Raw genomic sequence first — 21301 nt, 5'->3', positions numbered from 1 at the left:
CCTCTGCCACCGGTCCTGGAAGCAAAGTATTAGATATAACCACACAGCAGCCACTCACACCAGCCCCAGAGGCCTTCAAAGCATACCCAATCTTCCATCTATACTTCTGCAGCTATACTTTTTCACCACTGTGTATTTTCCCCAGCAACAAGTAGTTCTTTGTCATGGTCCGCCATCCTGCTATCAGCTTTGGAGAATGGTGAAGCCCCAATTCACTCTTTTTGGGAGCTAGTCTCCATAGATCTCGGGCTCTGTGGATGCCATAAGGTTGGTAATTGATACGGCATTTATTGCCTGGCTGTAGGCTTATTGGTACCGAAAGCTTTTTATAGATCCCTGATCCACAGTCCTGCCATTATGGGCAGGTGGTATTGAAAAGATGGATTTTGAATAAACACATGCAGGGTGTTTATATGCATATCTATAAATAAGCGTGGTACGGTGACACAGTAACACAAATGTGTGCGCAAGGAGGAACTAGGCTGTAGTGAGCTGATTGTGTAATGATAATACCAGCTTGCTCCGCCTGGCTCGGTCACTCTTAACACTGGCGTATTGAGAAGCTTGCTTAACATGGATTAGCTGGTTAGATTGGAAACCGAAAGCACCCAGATGACAAGCAATTGAAGAACCAGTTTTGATAAAGAGCTGAAAACTTTCCCATCCTTTTTGTGTGTGGTGTTTCAATGAGTTTCGTGTTTAGGATTGTTTGATTATTTGTGTTTAGCTTTGGACTTTCATGCAGAATTATTACAAAGTGGCAGAGCTCTGGTCACCCTGATCAGTGATGGTTGCCTTGGTTACCAAACATAATCTATTTCAATATCTATATGGTATGGTTTTAGGGCTGGGATGATACACCAACTGTGAGATCCGATACGTATCACGATACCTTGCTCACGATCCGATATGTGAGTGAGTGAGTTTGATTTTACGCCGCTTTTAGCAGTATTCCAGCAATATCACGGCAGGGGACACCAGAGATGGGCTTCACACATTGTACCCATCGGGAATCGAACACGGGTCTTCGGCGTGACGAGCGAACGCTTTAACCACTAGGCTACCTGACCGCCCCTCCCATATGTATCCCGATACTTGCATGTGCTCTTATCTGTGTTGCGTAAGCCATCGTTTTCATAGACAGGAAATACCTGGCTCATTGACGATTTACAGTTGGCAGTGTCAAGTATGGCACAGCAAATGAACATATGTATATTTTCACTATTAATGTTCACTACTGATTAGTGTTTAGTGGAACAGTTATTAAAGCAAACATTTAAGGTCAGAATCAGTATTTTTTTATTTAGTGTGCGACTTTGATCGATACTTGTATCGAGAAGTAAACAATCGCGGTCTACCGATGCATGGGTGTATTGTCCCACCACTAGTATGTTTACGTCTGACGAGCATGTTTAAGATGAATCAACCTATCTAAAAAGGCCTTTTTGTTGGGAGTTGAAGACTTTTGTTCCTGAAATCTGATTATTTATGGGTACAATAGGCAAGATATCGTTTGACTTGTGTATTGTATCATGCTTAAACCTGGATTTGGACTTCAGTTACCAGTTGTTTTAACAAATAGGTAAGTCGGTTAATGTTTCAACAATTTGCATGATGTGCACACGTTGAATATCAATGATAATGACACGTACAATCCATGATGAAGTTTACTGCACAATTACTTGAATAGAAATTATTATACAAGGCTAAAACTGCACTAAATGAGCATATGCGATGTGTAGGAATAGCATATTTTCTTGAGTATAGTGCACACTTTTTTCCAAAAAACACAGCTGTGTAGAAAGTGTGTACACGCCATAATGAGTTTTGATGTCTTTTTTCCCCCCAACGCAAAGACATTACAGTGAGCATGTAACAATGGAAATACCATGTCAACAAATCCATACACAAATACACAAATTAATCATGTAATTACACTGTCTGGCTCTAAAAAGTGTTCATTGTATATCTGGACTAATGTTGGTAACTTATTTCATTAATTTTATTCAAAATTCCTTTTAATATTGTTTTAATTAATTTCGGTTAAATTGTGTATGATGATTGCTGTTTCCAGCTTAGTTTACGAGAAAATACACACGGGTAATCTTAATCCCTGGATGTAAAACAATGCCTAGCAGAACAAAAAATACAATTTAAACAGTAAATGAACATGTCTAGTGATTTTTTTTATCTCAACTTTCACATTTGTACTGACCAAGTTTCTTATCACCCATTCATTTACCTTTTTTTTTTTCTGCGCATAATATTCAAATTAGTTTATTCAAAATACTGAATCCGCTAGAGGGGGATGCACTCTATACTCAAGAAAATACGGTACTTGATATATTTAGTTTAGTTACAGTCACGATATGGCTGAAATATTGCCGATGTGACTTTAAATTAACTCACTCACTCACTAGTTTAGTTACATAAGTACCAGTGTCAAGATGGTTCTTTTTCGATTCGAGAGGACTTCAACTTATCCTAGCACAACTGAAATGGAAGATTCCACTTGTCAACAACACATTAACATTTCCTGCCTTTGTCTGATATGTCTGACTGTTTGTTTCGTCCAAACATGGAGCAAAATTATTTGGAAATTCTTCTGGTCAGAATATTTAGATTTGCGATGAGCAGTATACACATGGTATATGTATTTGTTGTCACCTACAAAATACGTGGATTGTTTTTCATTTCATTTGGTACTTTAAGACAAGTTCACTAATTATTTCACTAATCCTCAGGGTTCGTAGCTTTAACGAGACAAATATGTTTACTTGTGTGCATTTTCTGTTGGTTTTAGTCATTCCGATTTGTAGCAAAATTGAAGCATTGAGAACTCAGTCAGAATTATAGCCTTCAAATGCCACTAGTCAATGAAAGCTACCATTATTGGATTTTTACTTGACCTCAGCACAATTTTGTAGTCGCAGACTAGCAGACTAGCTTGAATTTTGAATGCTGTTGTCATGTTTTTTAGCAATGTCATATTATTATGAAAAATCCAGAACAGGAACCAGATGCAAATGAAAGATTTCCATATTGACAAGTTATGGTTTGTTGGGTGGGTTGGTGATGAGGAACAAGATGTTTCTACGTGGCCTCATCAATACCTGAATGTCCATGACGTGAGCTGTCAGTAGTACCTAATGTGGGTTAGCTGTCAACTAGGCCACGTACATTCTGGGAAACACATGACATGAGCTGTCAGTAGTACCCAGTGTGGGTTAGCTGTCAACTAGGCCACGTGCATTCTGGGAAACACATGACATGAGCTGTCAGTAGTACCCAATGGGGGTTAGCTGTCAACTAGGGATGACGTGGGACTGTATAAATTCCTGTGCCACGTCATGGGCTTGACAAAAAGCCAGTCCCTTGCTCCAGGAAGTCATCTCAGCCCGGGCCTTTGACAGATCATGTGGGAACTTCCTGAATATAACATGACTGTGTCATGTGACCACATGCACATGCAATTGCATCACTCAGTGTGCTCAACATAGGCTACATGAGGAATGTGTTGACCAGAACAAAGGACGGTGCATATGCCTTCTGAGATACTCTTTAGGCACGGTTAGAAATAATTTTTTATTTTCACTAATCAGTAAAACTGGCCTGCTACAAAGTTGCCATCTATCTAATAGTAAAAGTGCTGGTCCACAAGGAATGTCACCAATTCCTGAAGTTTCTAGGAGACTTTTTCTAAGCCATAATAAATTAATTATCCCACCCGTCTCACTTCTAACTTCCCCCCCCCCCCCCCAATCATTTTTGGTCCCCAAGTACCTCTCATGCCCATAGACAAAGAAACTCAGTGTACCTAGTGTCTTTACTTGAGGAATTATATACCTTGATGTACAGTCCAGCAAAACTCCTGCTTCATGTGAATCACATCTATTGACAGTAGATGCCTTGATGAGTTTGTTTATGATAAACATCTTTCCACCTAACCACTGCTAACGTTTTAAATATTCATTTGAATGAAGTCTGAAATGCATGATCAGATTGTGGTATGTATTTTGGGCAGGAGGCCTTCAACTGAATAGAACTGTCTGTCTGTCTGTCTGTCTGTCTAAAATTATTGAAATCTCTAAAATTATTTTGTTGTAGCCATTCTGGCCCTTGTTATTCTGAAAACCTCATTTTTAGGTAGTTGCCATGGTAACTGTTGAATAAGTCTTCAGTTTTGTTAATCAGGAAAATCATTTACCCCGGGTAACATGTTTCAGGTAGATAATTTTGACTGATGAAACTTGACGAAACTCTATGAAACTACCACTCGATCCATCACCATAGCAGCTGGTAATTTTAGAAGATGGGCAAATTTCAGCATCACATGGGATACTGCCATACTACAGTTGGGTTGGGATAAGTAGTGTTGAAATCAGTGCCGATGTGCTTACACCCCACTCACTCACTGAGTCAATTACCTGGAGTCAGGGAACATTTGTCAGTATGGCTGAGGAGCTGCAGCATCTACAACAGCCAACACATACACCAGCTGGATCTCGCGCCCTCGCTCCCTGAAGGTGGGCTAGTGGGGGTGGGATGCTTCAGGCAGACCCACGGGGAAGCTGTGTTGGTTTGGCTTCCTTGAATAATGGTGGGAAAATGTGTCCTCTTAGAACTAATTGGTTGTGTTCATATTGCCCTGTGGGGATTGTGGGCTAGGATTGGTCCTAGTAGTCATGGACCATGACTGTAGAATATTACAAAATTAATTAAAATAGTTCATTTTTTTTTTTTTTTTTTTTTTTTTTTTACTGAAAGGCTGGGGAAGACTAGATCAAACTAAATTAAGTCTGGTTTCCTTGATTCCACATATGAAAACAGCAGAGGAGAAAGGTTCTTTTGAAAAAATATAGCTACAATTTTTTAAAGCAATGTTTTTAAAAACAAGGTACTCGTCTATGGCTACAGCTGGTCCATGTGGATTGGGTGGTCTGGTCCAGTGACTTGGTTGATTGCGTGGACCGATGCTCATGATATCAATGGCTGGATTGTCTGGGCCAGACTCAATTATTTACAGAAAGCCATCATATAGCTGGAATATTGTTGAGTGCTGTGTCACACAACAATCAAAATCACAGCCTCAGTTGTGATTTCAAGACAGAGTAGGTCTCCAGTACCCCATGCTTATCTTAAGTTTGTTTGTTGTCATATGATCTGTAAACATGGTCTGAACCAGACAATCCAGTGATTGATATCATGAGCATCGGTCCACGCAACTGGGATACAATGACTAGCAATCAACCAAGTCAGTAAGCTTGTCACCCATTCCCTTTATAAGTCACCTCTTACAACAAGTATAGATTACAAACTACATTCAAATACTCACTGAATACATGAAAATTGTATTTAATGTCAGATATACAGTTGCGAAATGTGATCTATTTCCTTGTATGCATGATGTGATGATATATGTAAGCCAAAGAAAGTCAATATTGTCTTGTAACCATAGAAACAATGTCTTGCATTTGCCTTAACTTTGCCAGATATTATTCCCAACATCATAGCAATGGGCTTCCCTGCTGACAACTTGGAAGGTGTCTATCGCAACAACATCGATGATGTAGTCAAGTAAGTCCTCATGGTCTTCTCACACTTTTGGATATGAAATTAAGTTGTTGTACAATTCTGTGAGAGTATGCTACGGTGAAAAGTGTTCATTTTGCCTTGACTAATAACTGTCAAGATCTGATTTGCCAGGACTTGAAGACTATTTGTTTTTGTTCTACTTGACCGCCTCTGTGTCCTAGTGGATAGAACGTCTGACCGGATAGTGGAAGTTTGATTATTCTGGGCTACTTCCTACTAAGAGATGTTAAAAGGTGGTACTTGTTGCTAACCTGCTTGATGGGCGGTCGGGTAGCCTAGTGGTTAAAGCGTTCGCTCGTCATGCTGAAGACCCGGGTTCAATTCACGACATGGGTACAATGTGTGAAGCCCATTTCTGGTGTCCCCCGCCATGATATTGCTGGAATATTGCTAAAAGCGGCATAAAACCATACTCACTCACTCACTCACTCACTACAAATTAATATATTATTTATATTGAAGTTTCTATGTCCTAATCATTTTGTTCTGTATCGATACATTTTTTAAAGTCTTTGCAGAATAATAGCAAGAGTCAGTACATCATTAGGTGTGCAGTGTATCCAATCTTCAAATTTGCGATGTACCTGTGAATTGCCTCAACCCTAGTACTGCCCATGTTTTCAGCCTGCGCCACACTGTTTATCACATCATTCACACCTTATTCGAACATGCCGACATGGGTACAATGTGTGAAGCCATTTTCTGGTGACGTGTCCCCTGCCATGATATTGCTGGAATATTGCTAAAAGCGGCGTAAAACCATACTCACTCACTTATTTGAACATGCTGTAATCACAGTTTGCATGGTTTGTGAATCATTTGCTTTGACATTTAAATATATTTTTATTAAAAGTCAGAGAAATTTTATATATTGCTTATGATTTGGGTCATGAACATTGTTCTCGGCGACTATGCTTGTCGTAAGAGGCGACGAACGTGATCGAGTGGTCAGGCTCGCTGACTTGGTTGATACATGTCATCGATACCAATTGCGTGGATCAATACTCATGATGTCAAACACTGGATTGTGTGGTCCAGACTTGATTATTTACCGACCGCCATCATATTGCTGGAATATTGCTAAAAGCGGCGTAAAACCATACTCACTCACTTATTTGAACATGCTGTAATCACAGTTTGCATGGTTTGTGAATCATTTGCTTTGACATTTAAATATATTTTTATTAAAAGTCAGAGAAATTTTATATATTGCTTATGATTTGGGTCATGAACATTGTTCTCGGCGACTATGCTTGTCATGCTTGTCGTAAGAGGCGACGAACGTGATCGAGTGGTCAGACTCGCTGACTTGGTTGATACATGTCATCGATACCAATTGCGTGGATCAATACTCATGATGTCAAACACTTGATTGTGTGGTCCAGACTTGATTATTTACCGACCGCCATCATAATGCTGGAATATTGCTGAGTGCGGCGTTAAACCACAAACAAACAAACAACATTGTTCTGTATTGCTTTTAGATATTGATATGTAGACATGAAGACAGTCTAAGGAGACTCTAGCCATTAGTCTAGGTGTAATATATATCGTTTATGTGTAGTAGGCTCAGCTCAGTATATAAAATAACTCTAAAATGATGCTAAGAGTCAAGTTGGGACTGGTAGACAGTGTTTGGCACTGGCTGTGTAGATAACCAGTGTTGGAAATAGAGCCCACCCACGAACCTAACTTCAGATCAGGACTGGCTGTCTTGGAAAATCACAGATGCAAGGCAATATTAATCTTGTACATTTCATTCTGTATCGATACAAATCATTTCATGAATTGTTTTATTTTTACCTGGACAACAAGCAGCATGATAAGGGCTTATTTCATCATTAAAAAACATGATAGATAATGTTTATGATGATTCAAACATTGTTCACAATATCTTCTAATCCAGTTCCTAGTAGTTCCCTCACAAAAAATAACAATGAATTTTCTTTAATTTATATGACTAATAGAATATGAAATTAAATATACAAGCCAATCAAAAATTAGTTGTTTTGTACGTACCATGTTTTAATTATTTGTGTGGATTTGACATGTTTGGCTTGGAGTTACTGTATTCACTGTATTAAGCGCTCTGCTCCAATAAGAGCCCCCAGGACCAACATGTAGACCAATTGCTAACTAATCTTTCTGACAGTCCCCTACTAACACCGAAACTTTACATGACCGCCAATATTTTCTTTTGTATATTACACATTGTTTACAGAAAAACAGCAGTGTATACAGGGTATATAATTGCGGCATTTGCCCAGTAACTATGATCGAAAAAGGTTTAGTTTCATCTATGTTTGAGCTAAGTTTATTCACTATCACTAGAGCTCTTAAAACAAATTTAACTTGTGTATGTTTTTTATGTGCGCCCCCGTTTGTCAGTTTCTAATTGTCAACAACCTCTTATTACGGCAAATGCGGTAATATGTTTTAATGATGTTCTGTTTTTCACTTTGTGGTTGTACCTGTCAGTGGTTATAACCGCTGGAGTTGTTTGTCCTAGACCACTTCAAGCTGCTTACATAATATGCACTACATGAAACCATTGATACCAGTGATATTATCTACGTCATGTCACAAATTTGCATGACTAATGTGATAAAGTTGATGTGATGAATATTGATAACTGGGACTTGCCTCCACATGGCCTTGGGCATCTTCCCAAGGCAAGGGAGTTAACTGACTGTAAAAGTCCAGTTTCCACCCTTGCCAAACTTTCTCAAACTCACCACTGAAAAGGCCTTAGGTTTTATAAAAGGCCTTGAACTTGACAGTCCCATATTGAATTTGAACTACCCTTTAAAAGGCCTTCAATTTTATGAAAATAATGAAATTTGGCACAGTGTTGACTCTGCTATTACATAAATAAAAATATTATTTGTTCTCAAATAATGCGTAATGACATCATCATGATCATGTAGCAATGTACGAGGGCTGGTCAAAAAATTCTAAGCCTGGCTAACTTTAAACTATGGGCTATAACAAAGTGAACTAGTCAATGTAGTACATTGTTTAAGTAGTTCATTGAAAGTGTATTTGGTCTGCTGAGGACGTTTGTATATTAGTAACAGCCAGTTGAACGTGATAGGGGTCCAAATGGATACAGACATGGAAAAGTATGAGTACCAAGCAGTCATCAAGTTTTTTACTTTAGAGAAAAGTGCTCCCCCAAGTCATTCATGACCACATGTGACAAGAGTATTCCACTATTCCACAAGCTATTCCACTGTTAAACGTTGGGCAGCTATGTTTATGGCTGGCACCATTCCACTTCTCCAGCACCAATGAAATTTAAGTCTTCAAGATCAGTGAAGAAAGTTATGGCCACTGTATTCTGGGATGTAAAGGGTGTGATCCTTGTTGATTACTTTGAAAGTCAAAAGACAATTACTGGTGCCTACTATGCTAATTTGCTTGAGAGATTCTTTCAAAGAAAAGCGTCTAGGAATGCTGACTGCTGGAGTTCTACTACTTCATGACAATGCCTCTTCTTACACCTCTCGACTTACAAAGGCTGCTGTGCGACAATGTTTGTTCAAAGAGCTTCCTCACCCTCCATACTCGCAAGACCTGGCCCCAAGTGCTTTCCACCTGTTTCCTGAACTGAAAGAACACCTTTGTGGAAAGCACTATTATGACACCGATGACCTCAAAGCTGCCATGAATGGGTATTTCAGGGTGGCTTCAGAAAACTTCTTCCTGATTGGAATTGAAAAGCTTCACTATCGATATAAGAAGTGTATTGAAAAGCAGGAAAATTATTTTGAAAAATAAAATTAATAACACTTTCACAATTGTTTTTTTTTGGTTTTGTTAGGCTTTTGACCAGCCCTCGCACTCAATAATTTAATCAATAAATAATACTGAAACACTTGAATAATTTTATAGCGTAATGGGATGTATATCCAGCCAGGGACACAAAGTATGAAAATACACTTGGGTTTTGCTTACCAATGAAATGAGTTATCATGGCCTTGAAATATTTTGAAAAGGCTTTGAAAGAAACATACATTTGGTGGTTTACGTTTGAGGCATTATCATTAGCAAGGATTTAGAGTGGGACGAAACATTCCTAGGAAATAAGGAATAATTCTTAGGCAGTTTCAGGAATTGTTTTTCTCATGTTTATGGTTGTATTCTTTGGGTGATTGAAATGAAACTAAGCCCCATCTTAATACAGACTGCTTGTGTTTCCAGTTACAGGGTTATAGATGTGGTTAACAGTGGAAAGGAACCTCTTACAAACAAGGGAGCTGGGTAGCCTAGTGGTTAAAGCGTTCGCTCGTCATGCCCAAGACCCATGTTCAATTCCCCACATGGTTTAATGTTAATATGTGTGAAGCCCATTGCTGGTGTCCCCCACCATGATATTGCTGGAATATTGCTAAAAGGGGCGCAAAACAATACTCACTCTTAGAAACAAGCTTGGTCCCGTTCCACTAAGTCATCTTAGCACTACGACTACTGTAAGTCAATGGTATGGGAGTTATGATCAACTTTGCGCTAAGATCGCGTTTATCAAAACTGGAGGTCTCCAGCACCAGAGTTGTCTTGCTCCCATACCTACCATACCAACCAGGGACCCGTTCCACAAAGCGATCTTAGTGCTACGACTCTCGTAAGTCAGTGTTAAAGAGTGGGAGTAACGACCGACTTAGCGCTAAGATAGCTTTGTGGAACAGGGCCCAGGTCTACTGGTCTCTCTCCCTCAATCCAATTTCAATTACAATTTGTATTTTTTGTTTCAGATTTCTGGAAGAGAAGCATAAAGACAAGTACAAGGTGTACAACTTGTAAGTAATTCGGCTTTGTGGGAGATGTTGAAGATTGCACGTACTGACTGACATGGGATCTAATTACAGTCTACTTAATGCAGTCAACTTCAAATTAGCATAATTACATACATCATGCATCTAAAGGTCAGATTTCGTACTCTGAGGTACATGCGAGAAGCCTTCTAGCTTTCATCTTGACACAAAGATCGGAGATATCCAATGTCATATATCTCCCTGGTGCTGATAACCTTGAACTTCTTGTGTTGATAAAACTGCAAATTAATAATAGCAGAGTTGTAATTATGATTAAGCCTCACTGGAGGCCAAATAGGACTACTTTGTAATGCTGTCTAAATTGGTGGCCGCAGATAGAGATAATGGGCCTTGTGCCGGGATGGGTTTCAGGAGGTTTTGCTGCTTGCTTAAACTGTTCTATTCTATGCTCAGGATTTATATTTTTCTTTGTTATTGATTCAGCAGAGGGTAGATTTGACTTTAAGATCGTGTATGGCATATCACTGCTGTTATAGAACACCTTCATCATCTTAAAGGGGCCTCAGATCTACTGTCAAGCTCCAAATATGTGCTTCAACTTTCAAATTAAACTCTTTTGGTTCCGGATATTATTATTATTATTATTATTATTATTATTATTATTATTATTATTATCATTATCATCATCATCATCATTATTATTATTATTATTATTATCATCATCATCATCATCATCATCATTATGATCATCATTATTATTATCATCATCATCATCATCATTATTATTATTATTATTATTATTATTATTATTATTATTATTATTATTATTATTGTGAATAGTTGTCACACTTACTTAAGGGCCACATCTAATGGCTTGATTTACCTGAATGGGCTTCAGGTTAGTGGTTAAGGGCCCACACACTGCATCCATTGTTCTGGTTTTCTGTTGGTTAGACATCATCAGATATTCTGTTGGTTAGACATCATCAGATATTCTGTTGGTTAGACATCATCAGATATTCTGTTGGTTAGACATCATCAGATATTCTGTTGGTTAGACATCATCAGATATTCTGTTGGTTAGACATCATCAGATATTCTGTTGGTTAGACATCATCAAATATTCTGTTGGTTAGACATCATCAGATATTCTGTTGGTTAGACATCATCAGATAGGAAATGTTTCAAAATCAGGACTAGGTACCGGGTACTCAGTTACCAAGCCAACTCAAACTGCAATCACCCCACTGCATCCATTGTTCTGGTTTTCTGTTGGTTAGACATCATCAGATATTCTGTTGGTTAGACATCATCAGATATTCTGTTGGTTAGACATCATCAGATATTCTGTTGGTTAGACATCATCAGATATTCTGTTGGTTAAACATCATCAGATATTCTGTTGGTTAGACATCATCAGATATTCTGTTGGTTAGACATCATCAGATATTCTGTTGGTTAGACATCATCAAATATTCTGTTGGTTAGACATCATCAGATATTCTGTTGGTTAGACATCATCAGATAGGAAATGTTTCAAAATCAGGACTAGGTACCGGGTACTCAGTTACCAAGCCAACTCAAACTGCAATCACCCCACAAGCACGCTTCTCCCCGTCAGGCAGCTTGCTTAACTCAATCAAGCATGACGCCGTCCACCCAAACTGGACCCCTTGTGAACCACACAAATATACAAGGTCACTCATAACACTACTTGCAGCCGAGAAATTAAGTCGCAATGGATGGAGTAGGTATTTTGTTTATAAACTCTTTAAGGGTGGTGGGGTAGACAAGTGCTTAAAATGTCAGCTCGTTATACCGAAAGTCTGGGTTCCATGCCACTCATAGGTACAATGTGTGAAGCTAATTTCTAGTTTCCCCTCTCATTATAGCGCTGGAATGTTGCTAAAAGCAGCGTAAAATCATACTTACTAAAACTCTTTATGCTTTTAATCTTATTTTGACCTTTGAGCATTATTGTTAGAAATTATGGTTGAAAGGGACCGTGTCATAGTCCAAATTTTACAGAGATTTTGAAACCCCCCAACAGCTAATGCTGAATTTCTGATTAAAATAATGAATCTGTATGCCCATTTCTATCAAACAGCCCTCCTGATATATAAATACACAAGATGCAATGCCAGAATACTAGAGAATTCTAGAGATCACCCTACCCCAATCTATCAGAGGCACATAGTTTCAGTATTTTAAATAAAGCATCCGATCCCATGTTTATACCAAGCATTCAACTGCTACAGTCAGACTTGCCATTTGATCCCCTCAATTTCTAAGGAAACACAGTGTCTTATCACCAGGGTAGAATAACTATGTCCCATGGGTTATGTGAGAGAGTGCAGAGCTTATGAATGAAACCTCAGACTTAGTTTATTTAGAAATGTCAGGCAAAGATGAAAATTAACCAACTATAAGGTCTATGTAGAGGGATTTTCTCAGGCAGTCCAAAACACAGTGCTTTTAGTGCCAACGTAGCTGAGGCTTATCGTACTTGATTGATGAAGTTTAATATGTTCAACAGCCATAGAAATTAGTCTTAGGAGGGGTCCAGAGTCTTATTTCACTAGTCCTCAGTATGTAGCTAGTCATGCTTGAACAAGACAAAAATGTTTGCCATGTTTTCATTTTCTGTCAGTTTTATTCAGCATGTCAGTTCAATTTGTAGCCAAATTGAAGCATTGCGAACTTGTTCAGAATGAAAGCCTTCAAGCTACTAGTCACTGAGGACTACATCATTGGATTTTTACTTGTCAGCATGCTCTGCGGGCGAGTGACTACTGTGAATTTTGAAGACTGTTCAATATTAAATCATCTGTCCTGCTGAATTCCACAGCCAAACATTTAATATTCCATTGATAAATTAAATTTCATCAATTCTTTGCAAAGTTCTGCAATCTCTTATTCATTTTTGTATTAATCTAAGCTTTTTTTGGACAAGTCTATCAATGATTTGTGATTTATATAAATAAGTAATCATTGTGGAGGCAAAATTTGCTATTATCTGAATTTGGGGCAAGAATGTTATTTGAGAATGTGACCCTTATATTTTAGTACATATCAATTGCTTCCTCCTTATTGATGAAATGTCTAGCACAGCTGTAACTAATCCTTCGATATTGCGATACTTTGTGCCACGATACGAGTATAGTAGCATGATGTTATGTGAAGGATAAGGCACGACTCCGAGGTTATTGTCGAGGCAGTAAGACCGGGGCAAGAGGGTATCGGCAATGTAAGACCGAGGAGACGATGCCCTCATGCCTCCGTCTTATTTTCTGGACCACAACTGAGAAAGAGTGCTTTATCTCACTTATAAACCATCTTAATGCAAGAAATGACAGAAAATAATGAGAAAATATCAAGATATTTTATAGTCAAACAATACAGTGTGTCATGATATAAAAGTAATTTCAATCAAAGAGTGAGAGAGAAAAAACACATGCAGCATGGACCGGCTCGAGTCATGACACACAAAATTGACCAACTTCTGATCACCTGCCCCAGAAGCTCAGTAGGAAAACATTTCGTTACAAGAAACTTTACACGATATGTGAGGTTGCAGGTTCGATTCACATCATGGAATTTTCATGTAAAAATAAATTGTGGCTTTTATTAACCAATCATTAAAGACAATTGTGTTCATATCAAGAGGCAAGTTTATAAAATGTTTATTGTAAAACCTAGGTATTTCAATTGAAATGTAACACCTCAAAGCTGGTTTAGAAGGGACAGTTTTCGTAACCCTTGGTTTGGAAGAGAACCTCTTCAAAAGAGGTTTATAAGTATAGACACAAGGCAGTACCATTGTGCTTGATACAGAAGGACAAGTAATTTGTTGTTTTGTTGACTTCTTCATATGACGAGGCACGTGTGACCCAGTCGTATAAGGCACCGCAATTCGCTGTGCAGAGTTGCATTCCTCCCTTAGGCGTGTTAGACACCTGTGATTGTCGCTTCAAATCTCCGATTCACACTGATTTTATTGCTAGATCTATCAGCAGCAAACTCGTTTGTTTTGACCGAAGTGGACTGGCTTTCCTCTCACATCAAGCTGACACACTGTGATACCTTTGAAATAGTTATGCAGTTCAAAGCCCAACTCACTCACTCGCTTAATATGACAAGTGGCAAGTTTTCATGCATTTTGCCACACATCTTCCCGAGGCAAGAGCGTTAACTGACTATACAAGCCCAGTTTCCACCCTTGCCGAACTAGGCTGGAATTCCTGGGCTCCATCATAGCGCCACCAGTGGCTGTTATGAGTTATGTCCATTCTATGCCTCTCCCATATGGACCAATCAGATTCCACCTCTCGTATCACATGCATTTGCCTCAAACAAAATGGTGGCGCCAGTCAAGATGATCTGATCAACCATCAAGATCTACTTCGTGAAGTACATCAAATCACGTGAGCACCTTGATTAAAATCATGAAAAGATTTGGTAAATATCTGTTGACAAAGAGTTCGCGATTCACATGCTTTGCAAATCCTGCAATCGACCGAACTCTGCATGACAGTTTACGAACCGGATTTCGATTTTGGTGCGCGATTTTGGTTGGACTATGCATAGACTCGTTATTCCAGCCAAAACTCCATAATCCCAGCCTAGTTCGGCAGTTAGCTCTCTTGCCTGGGGAAGATGTTTGCCAGCTTGCTATTGATGCATCTATTGCTGTGTGACGAAGTGTGTGGTTTTTAGCCTCAATGTCTATCACATAGAGTACGTGATATGCTCATAATATATTCATGATATATGATTATGATGCATATTCCCACGATTTTCACAGTTCAGTATTTGTGATGGCAGTAGATAAATTAGACAGGTCATGCAGAATTGAATAGAGAGGCAGAGAAAAAAGAAACCCTACTCTCTACATGCCCAAGATGTGGGATATCTGATCCTATCTGAGCGTGACGCAAGCGACATCATCATGGGTGTAACCAACATCATTTGCTTGTGTCAGTGTGCACTCTCACTATTAGCATGTTCACAAACGAGATTGACATGACACGAAATATACATGAAAAGGGATGATACTCATCGTATCATTGTTGACCCTCTGTACTTTGCACAGAAACAGCCAGGGGTCATGTGACTCAGCTAGACTACACATGTGAAACCTTCATGGGAATTTTATACTCGTTAAGTTTGTTATCCGATATTTGATTAACTGGCTTATGTGTCGTATGTATCTTAGTCCGACAGAGCTCATTGATTTACGTATACATGTACCGGTACTTGCTGTTATAGAGACTTCATATTAATTTGACTTGGATTGTCTAGTGATTGAGGAACCAACTATTTTAAGGAGTGTTTTTATTCTTTATTAAATGGAATCAGGGTTTCTTATTGGTTCATTCTCATCGTCATCCAATTGTCCTGAAGAATTTCAAATTGGTTAATGATGCAGAATGTTCTATGAAAGGTTTCAAAAATCATGAAATTGTCTTATGATATTTGCCTGCAGTAAAGTTCTTTGATCTCTTAAGCTATTTTTTATTAATCTAAGCCTCTTTTTTTTACTAATCTATCCATGACTTGTGGATTAAATCTTGTTCATTATCGTAATTATTGTAGGGATAAGGGGGTGAAAGTTGCATAGGTTTCCTGAACAATTTCCTATTTGGTAGTGATACAGAATATCCTATAAACAGCTGCTGACATCATGAAAATGTCCTTATCATTTACCCCCAGTAAACTCTCTTGGAATATTTCTTTCTTTATTTATTTATTTGTTGAAGTTAACAGATGGAGGCAAGACGAGAAAAAACTACTTTTCACTCTCATGTGTTTGGTTACTGCTGTGAGAGAGGGACAGGCTGACATTGATTGTGTAATTTTGGGTTCATGTTTTTGAAATATTGAAATCATAAAATCAGTTAGCATGATTAGTAGGGCTGCAACGAATACTCTATGAGGCGAATACGATTTGTATCATGAATATAGGCGAACGAATACGAATAATAATTCATGAATACAATAACAAGTCAGCAGTTGATGTATCATTTGTCATATTCAGCATGTTCAGTGAGGCAACAACATAAAATATTTGACATGGTTTGTTAATTTTTAATATATTATTAAATATATTATTCATTTATATACTGCTTTTATCCAGGTACTAGTATCTGCTCAAATGCAACAATGACCAGTGACCACCATACTGTCAAATTAAATAGTATAAGAGTGTTGTCTTATGAAGAAATCTATGCATAAAATATGTTCTTATGGGTATTTATATTTATGGGTATGTAAATGCATATGCTTGCATATTCATAAATATTCGATTCTAGTGGTCAGGAATAATGAATTCGATTCATGAATGGATTTGGTTCGATTCACTGAATACGCGAGTGAATCGTAACAGCCCTAATGATTAGTACCATTTTTAGCCAATCCGTGAAGATCCGAGGTAGAATTTGTCACCAGCAACCTATGCTTGTCGTAAGAGGCGACAAATGGGATGGGGTGGTCAGCCTCACTGACTTGCTTGATACATGTCATTGTATCCCAATTGCGTACGTAGATTTGATTATCTTCAGATCACTTTATAGCTGGTATATTGCCAAGTGATGTGTTAAACAACAAACAAGCAAATCATTTTTTGGCAGTTTTAAAGTTGGCTAATGTTTGACTGCCTCTGTGCTCTTGTCGAAAGAGCATCTGCCTGAAGACTGAAAAGTTGGTGGTTCAAACCCCTGGCCACATCATACCCAAAGATGATATTTAAAAAATGGTACTTGTTGTCACCCTGCCTGGTGCTTGGCATTAAGGGGATAAAACAAGGACTGGTCGGCTCAGAGTCAGTATGCTGTGTCTGAGTGGGGAATGAGTGGAGAATCCATGTTAGACGTTCAGGTGCAAAGCTGTATGATTATTTAAGTTTTAGTATGTTAATGATCGATAAAAGAAAGGGTAGTTTTGTGTATCATTTTCAGAAGATGAATATTAAAGTGTCCCCAGATTCAAATACTGCAGGAACAAACGTGAACAACCTAAGTGTACTCTTAATATAGAAAAACTGCCTTCTTGTCTGCCTAAAATGAGTATGAGTGAGTGAGTATGGTTTTACGCTGCTTTTAACAATATTTCAGCAATATCCCAGCAATATCCCAGCACTATTACAGTGGTGGGACACAGGAAAATGGGCTTCACACATTGTACAATGTGTCGAATCGAACCCGGGTCCTCGGCGTGACAAGCCAACGCTTTAACCACTTGGCTACCCCACCGCCCTAAAATGAGTATGAGGTTCCAATGTTTTTCCTGGCATATTGTGTGTCATCGTACCCCAGTTGTGTTGACAGTCAACCACTGGCTTGCCTTTATTCCACTGTTCGCTCCCCACCCCTAGACTAACATTTTGTCCCAGAATTATGACAAATTTGAAATACTGTATTCGAGTTAATAAGCGCCGACGGCGATATTTGCTAATATATTGGCTAGTGAACAATAATTATGGGCAATTAAATTCTTTCAAAATATATCTGTCTGTATAAACATTTCATGCTGTCAGCATAAACCACAGAATTTATCTTTCAACTCTGTTTTTTTTGGCACAAAATACTATCCTAATAAGAGCCCCCTCTTTCTAATTTTGAGAGTGCCCTGGGCGCTTATTACGTCGAATACGGTACATGTCTGCAAAATAAGAAGTAAACACAGAACTGACACAATATAGACTTGCTAAATCATTCTGTACTTGAGTTGGATTAATTTGATAATTTATTCTCTAGTGTCTGGGAGACCGTCCCCACCCTGCCTACCCACTACAGCACTAACAAGAGGGTGATTAGATCATGTTTGTCTGTATTGGTTTGTGCTGCAACCAAGTTTGTCCTATTTACATTTAATATTACAAGTTGCACCCTACCTGCAGTGTATACTGGAGAAATATTTCTCCATCTCTACATTTTCTCGTAGCTCCTCAGTGTAACAAAATAAACAAATGTCTCTTGAAATGTTTCAAGTAGAAACACTTAAAGTTCACTGAGAGGTCTGTTTTCTGTAAGTGCATCTGTGCGAATCTCACACACATCTCAACAATGTTTTGACTGAAACATTAATCATAATCCAATTATAGTTAGACCAGCCATTTAGTTATTCACCCATTCATAGTGAAACCAAGTTTATCCCCCAGTCATAGTTAGACCAAGTTTGTCCCCCTGTTCATACTCAGACCAAGTTTATCCATCCATTCACATTTAGACCAAGTTATCTCCCAGTTCATGGTTAGACCAAGTTTATCTCCCAGTTCATTGTTAGACCAAGTTTATCTCCCAGTTCATGGTTAGACCAAGTTTATCTCCCAGTTCATTGTTAGACCAAGTTTATCCCCCCATTTATAGTTCAACCAAGTTTATGCCTCCATTCACTCACTCATTCATTTAGTCACGGACTCACTCATCATTAACAAACCTCCCACTCACCCAGTCAACCATCCACCAACTCATCCACTCACTCAGTCACCCACCCACCCACTCACTCAGTCACCCACCTCAGTCTTTATTTTAGCCTGTCCACTTTCTCACTCACTCACTCACTCAACCGTTCAGTTACTCTCCCACTCACCCACTCATTCACTCTTGTCTTTGTTTTAGCCTGTCCACTCTCTCACTCACTCATACACCCAGTCACTCACTCACTCACTCTCCCACTCATTCACTCACCCACCCGCTCAATCCCTCCCCCATTCACTCACTCTTGTCTTTGTTTTAGCCTGTCCACTCTCTCACTCACTCATACTCCCAGTCACTCACTCACTCACTCTCCCACTCATTCATTCACTCACCCACCCGCTCAATCCCTCCTCCGCCGTTCACTCACTCTTGTCTTTGTTTTAGCCTGTCCACTCTCTCACTCACTTAACAGCTCAGTCACTCTCCCACTCACCCACTCATTCACTCTTGTCTTTGTTTTAGCCTGTCCACCCACTCACTCACTCATACTCCCAGTCACTCACTCACTCACTCTCCTAGTCAATCACCCACTCACTCACTCTCCTAGTCACTCTCACTCTCCTAGTCACTCACCCACTCACTCACTCTCCTAGTCACTCTCACTCTCCTAGTCACTCACTCACTCACTCTCTCACTCACTCATACTCCCAGTCACTCACTCACTCACTCTCCTAGTCACTCACTCACTCACTCTCCTAGTCACTCTCACTCTCCTAGTCACTCACCCACTCACTCACTCTCCTAGTCACTCTCACTCTCCTAGTCACTCACTCACTCACTCTCTCACTCACTCATACTCCCAGTCACTCACTCACTCACTCTCCTAGTCACTCACTCACTCACTCTCCTAGTCACTCACCCACTCACTCACTCTCCTAGTCACTCTCACTCTCCTAGTCACTCACTCACTCACTCACTCTCTCACTCACTCATACTCCCAGTCACTCACTCACTCTCCTAGTCACTCACTCACTCACTCTCCTAGTCACTCACTCACTCACTCATACTCCCAGTCACTCACTCACTCACTCACTCACTCTCCTAGTCACTCACTCACATTCCAAGTCACTCACTCACACTCCGTTTCACCCTTGTCTTTGTTTAAACCAGGAGGAAGTGACAATGTTCTTTATGTATTCATTTTGTCGTGACACTTTTCCTTACTTTGAATTGTAGTGAAAGTAGTGTGGCCAGGTGGTTGAATACAGGAAGTAGACAACAACCAGGCACTTATAACTAGGACACACAATATGTAAAATGTCAAAATATCTCAAACAGGAAATAATCTTTGTCCTGCCTACATGGAAATAAATCTGAATAAGAAGCAGATCCATAAATAGTCCTCTTTGTCATATGTAAACCTGAAGGAAGTGAAGACTGTCGTACATGAAGTGGCGTGCTCCAAATTACTGTTCTAGCCATTGAGTGTTTACACACCTTAATCATTCACGTCTGGTATTGATAGTTTAGTTTGGGTATTCAATAGGGCTGGTACTACACCAAGCTTACTACCCAGCTACCCGACCCCCTATTATCCAACCCTACCCAGATACCCCCTGTAGGTCTCGTGAATTTGGTACAAAATGTCCTATTAGGAATTGTGTTACCAGACCCCTGGCCAAAAGTATTTGAAATGATATAAAAAAAATTGGGTCATGCATACCAGCGGTAGAAACTAACATTTTTAGTCCACTAGTCTTTATTGTGATAATATATATAGCAAAATCCTTAAAAATGGCAAATATCTACTAGTCCTTATGATACCTTAACTATTGGGCAGGACTAGTGCGAATTTCTAACCCTGCATACACTGAAGTTGACTGAAGCTGTAACATACAAAAGTCAGAAAGATGTGCAATCATTAGCGACTTGTAGGTAAAGATGGACTGGTCGTATTGAATGTCCCTCATGAAACAATGTATCACGTGACTAACCACGTGTCCGGGTAGGTCTATTGGTAACCGTGGCCTACTCTGTACCCACCCGACCAGAGTACCTGAGTTACCCGTCCCAGCCCTAGTATTCAATATTTCTTTTCTCCCTTCGGTTGAGTCTTTTGGGTATTTTTACCCCAATGAATAGACAGATATTTCTTTCTGTTTGTGTGCTGCCCCAAGTGTCTAACATATCTCAAGAGATATCTCTGAAGAGCGGTAACGCCCACGTCTAGTTATCAGTAAGCAAGTCGCAACGCCTTTCTTGTGTATTTTTTGTTGCATTAGAGTTCATATGTGTGTGCTATCTGCACTTGATGAGTGAATATAAGATAGCTATATGATAAATCGCTAAGAACAATGAAGAACAAAGCATGGTTTTTTTTACGATAAAACAATGTTCTATCATGACATCATTTCTTGAATTTTAACATACGCTCGCAACTTGATGACTTCATAAATTTTGAGAGGGAAGTGTCTAGTGAGTTATTCCTCATAAATGTAGCTAGGTAACGCAGAT

General features: G+C 39.1%; 1 protein-coding gene across 1 annotated transcript in view; it reads left to right on the top strand.

Moving 5' to 3' along the window:
* The window catches only part of LOC139468418 (phosphatidylinositol 3,4,5-trisphosphate 3-phosphatase and dual-specificity protein phosphatase PTEN-like), a 48525-nt gene that overhangs the window by 7253 nt on the left and 19971 nt on the right, over positions 1-21301 (top strand). The window contains exons 2-3 of the mRNA XM_071250373.1: positions 5493-5577; positions 10350-10394. Of these exons, the coding sequence (XP_071106474.1) occupies positions 5493-5577; positions 10350-10394 (130 nt within the window). The remainder of the gene's footprint in view (positions 1-5492; positions 5578-10349; positions 10395-21301) is intronic.

The sequence above is a fragment of the Haliotis cracherodii genome, unplaced genomic scaffold (assembly GCF_022045235.1).
Source record: "Haliotis cracherodii isolate W230 unplaced genomic scaffold, xgHalCrac1.p SCAF_2, whole genome shotgun sequence".
In the NCBI taxonomy this organism is placed as follows: Eukaryota; Metazoa; Mollusca; class Gastropoda; order Lepetellida; family Haliotidae; genus Haliotis; species Haliotis cracherodii.
Note: the sequence above shows the minus strand (reverse complement) of the source record. Positions and strands in the feature narration are given on the sequence as shown.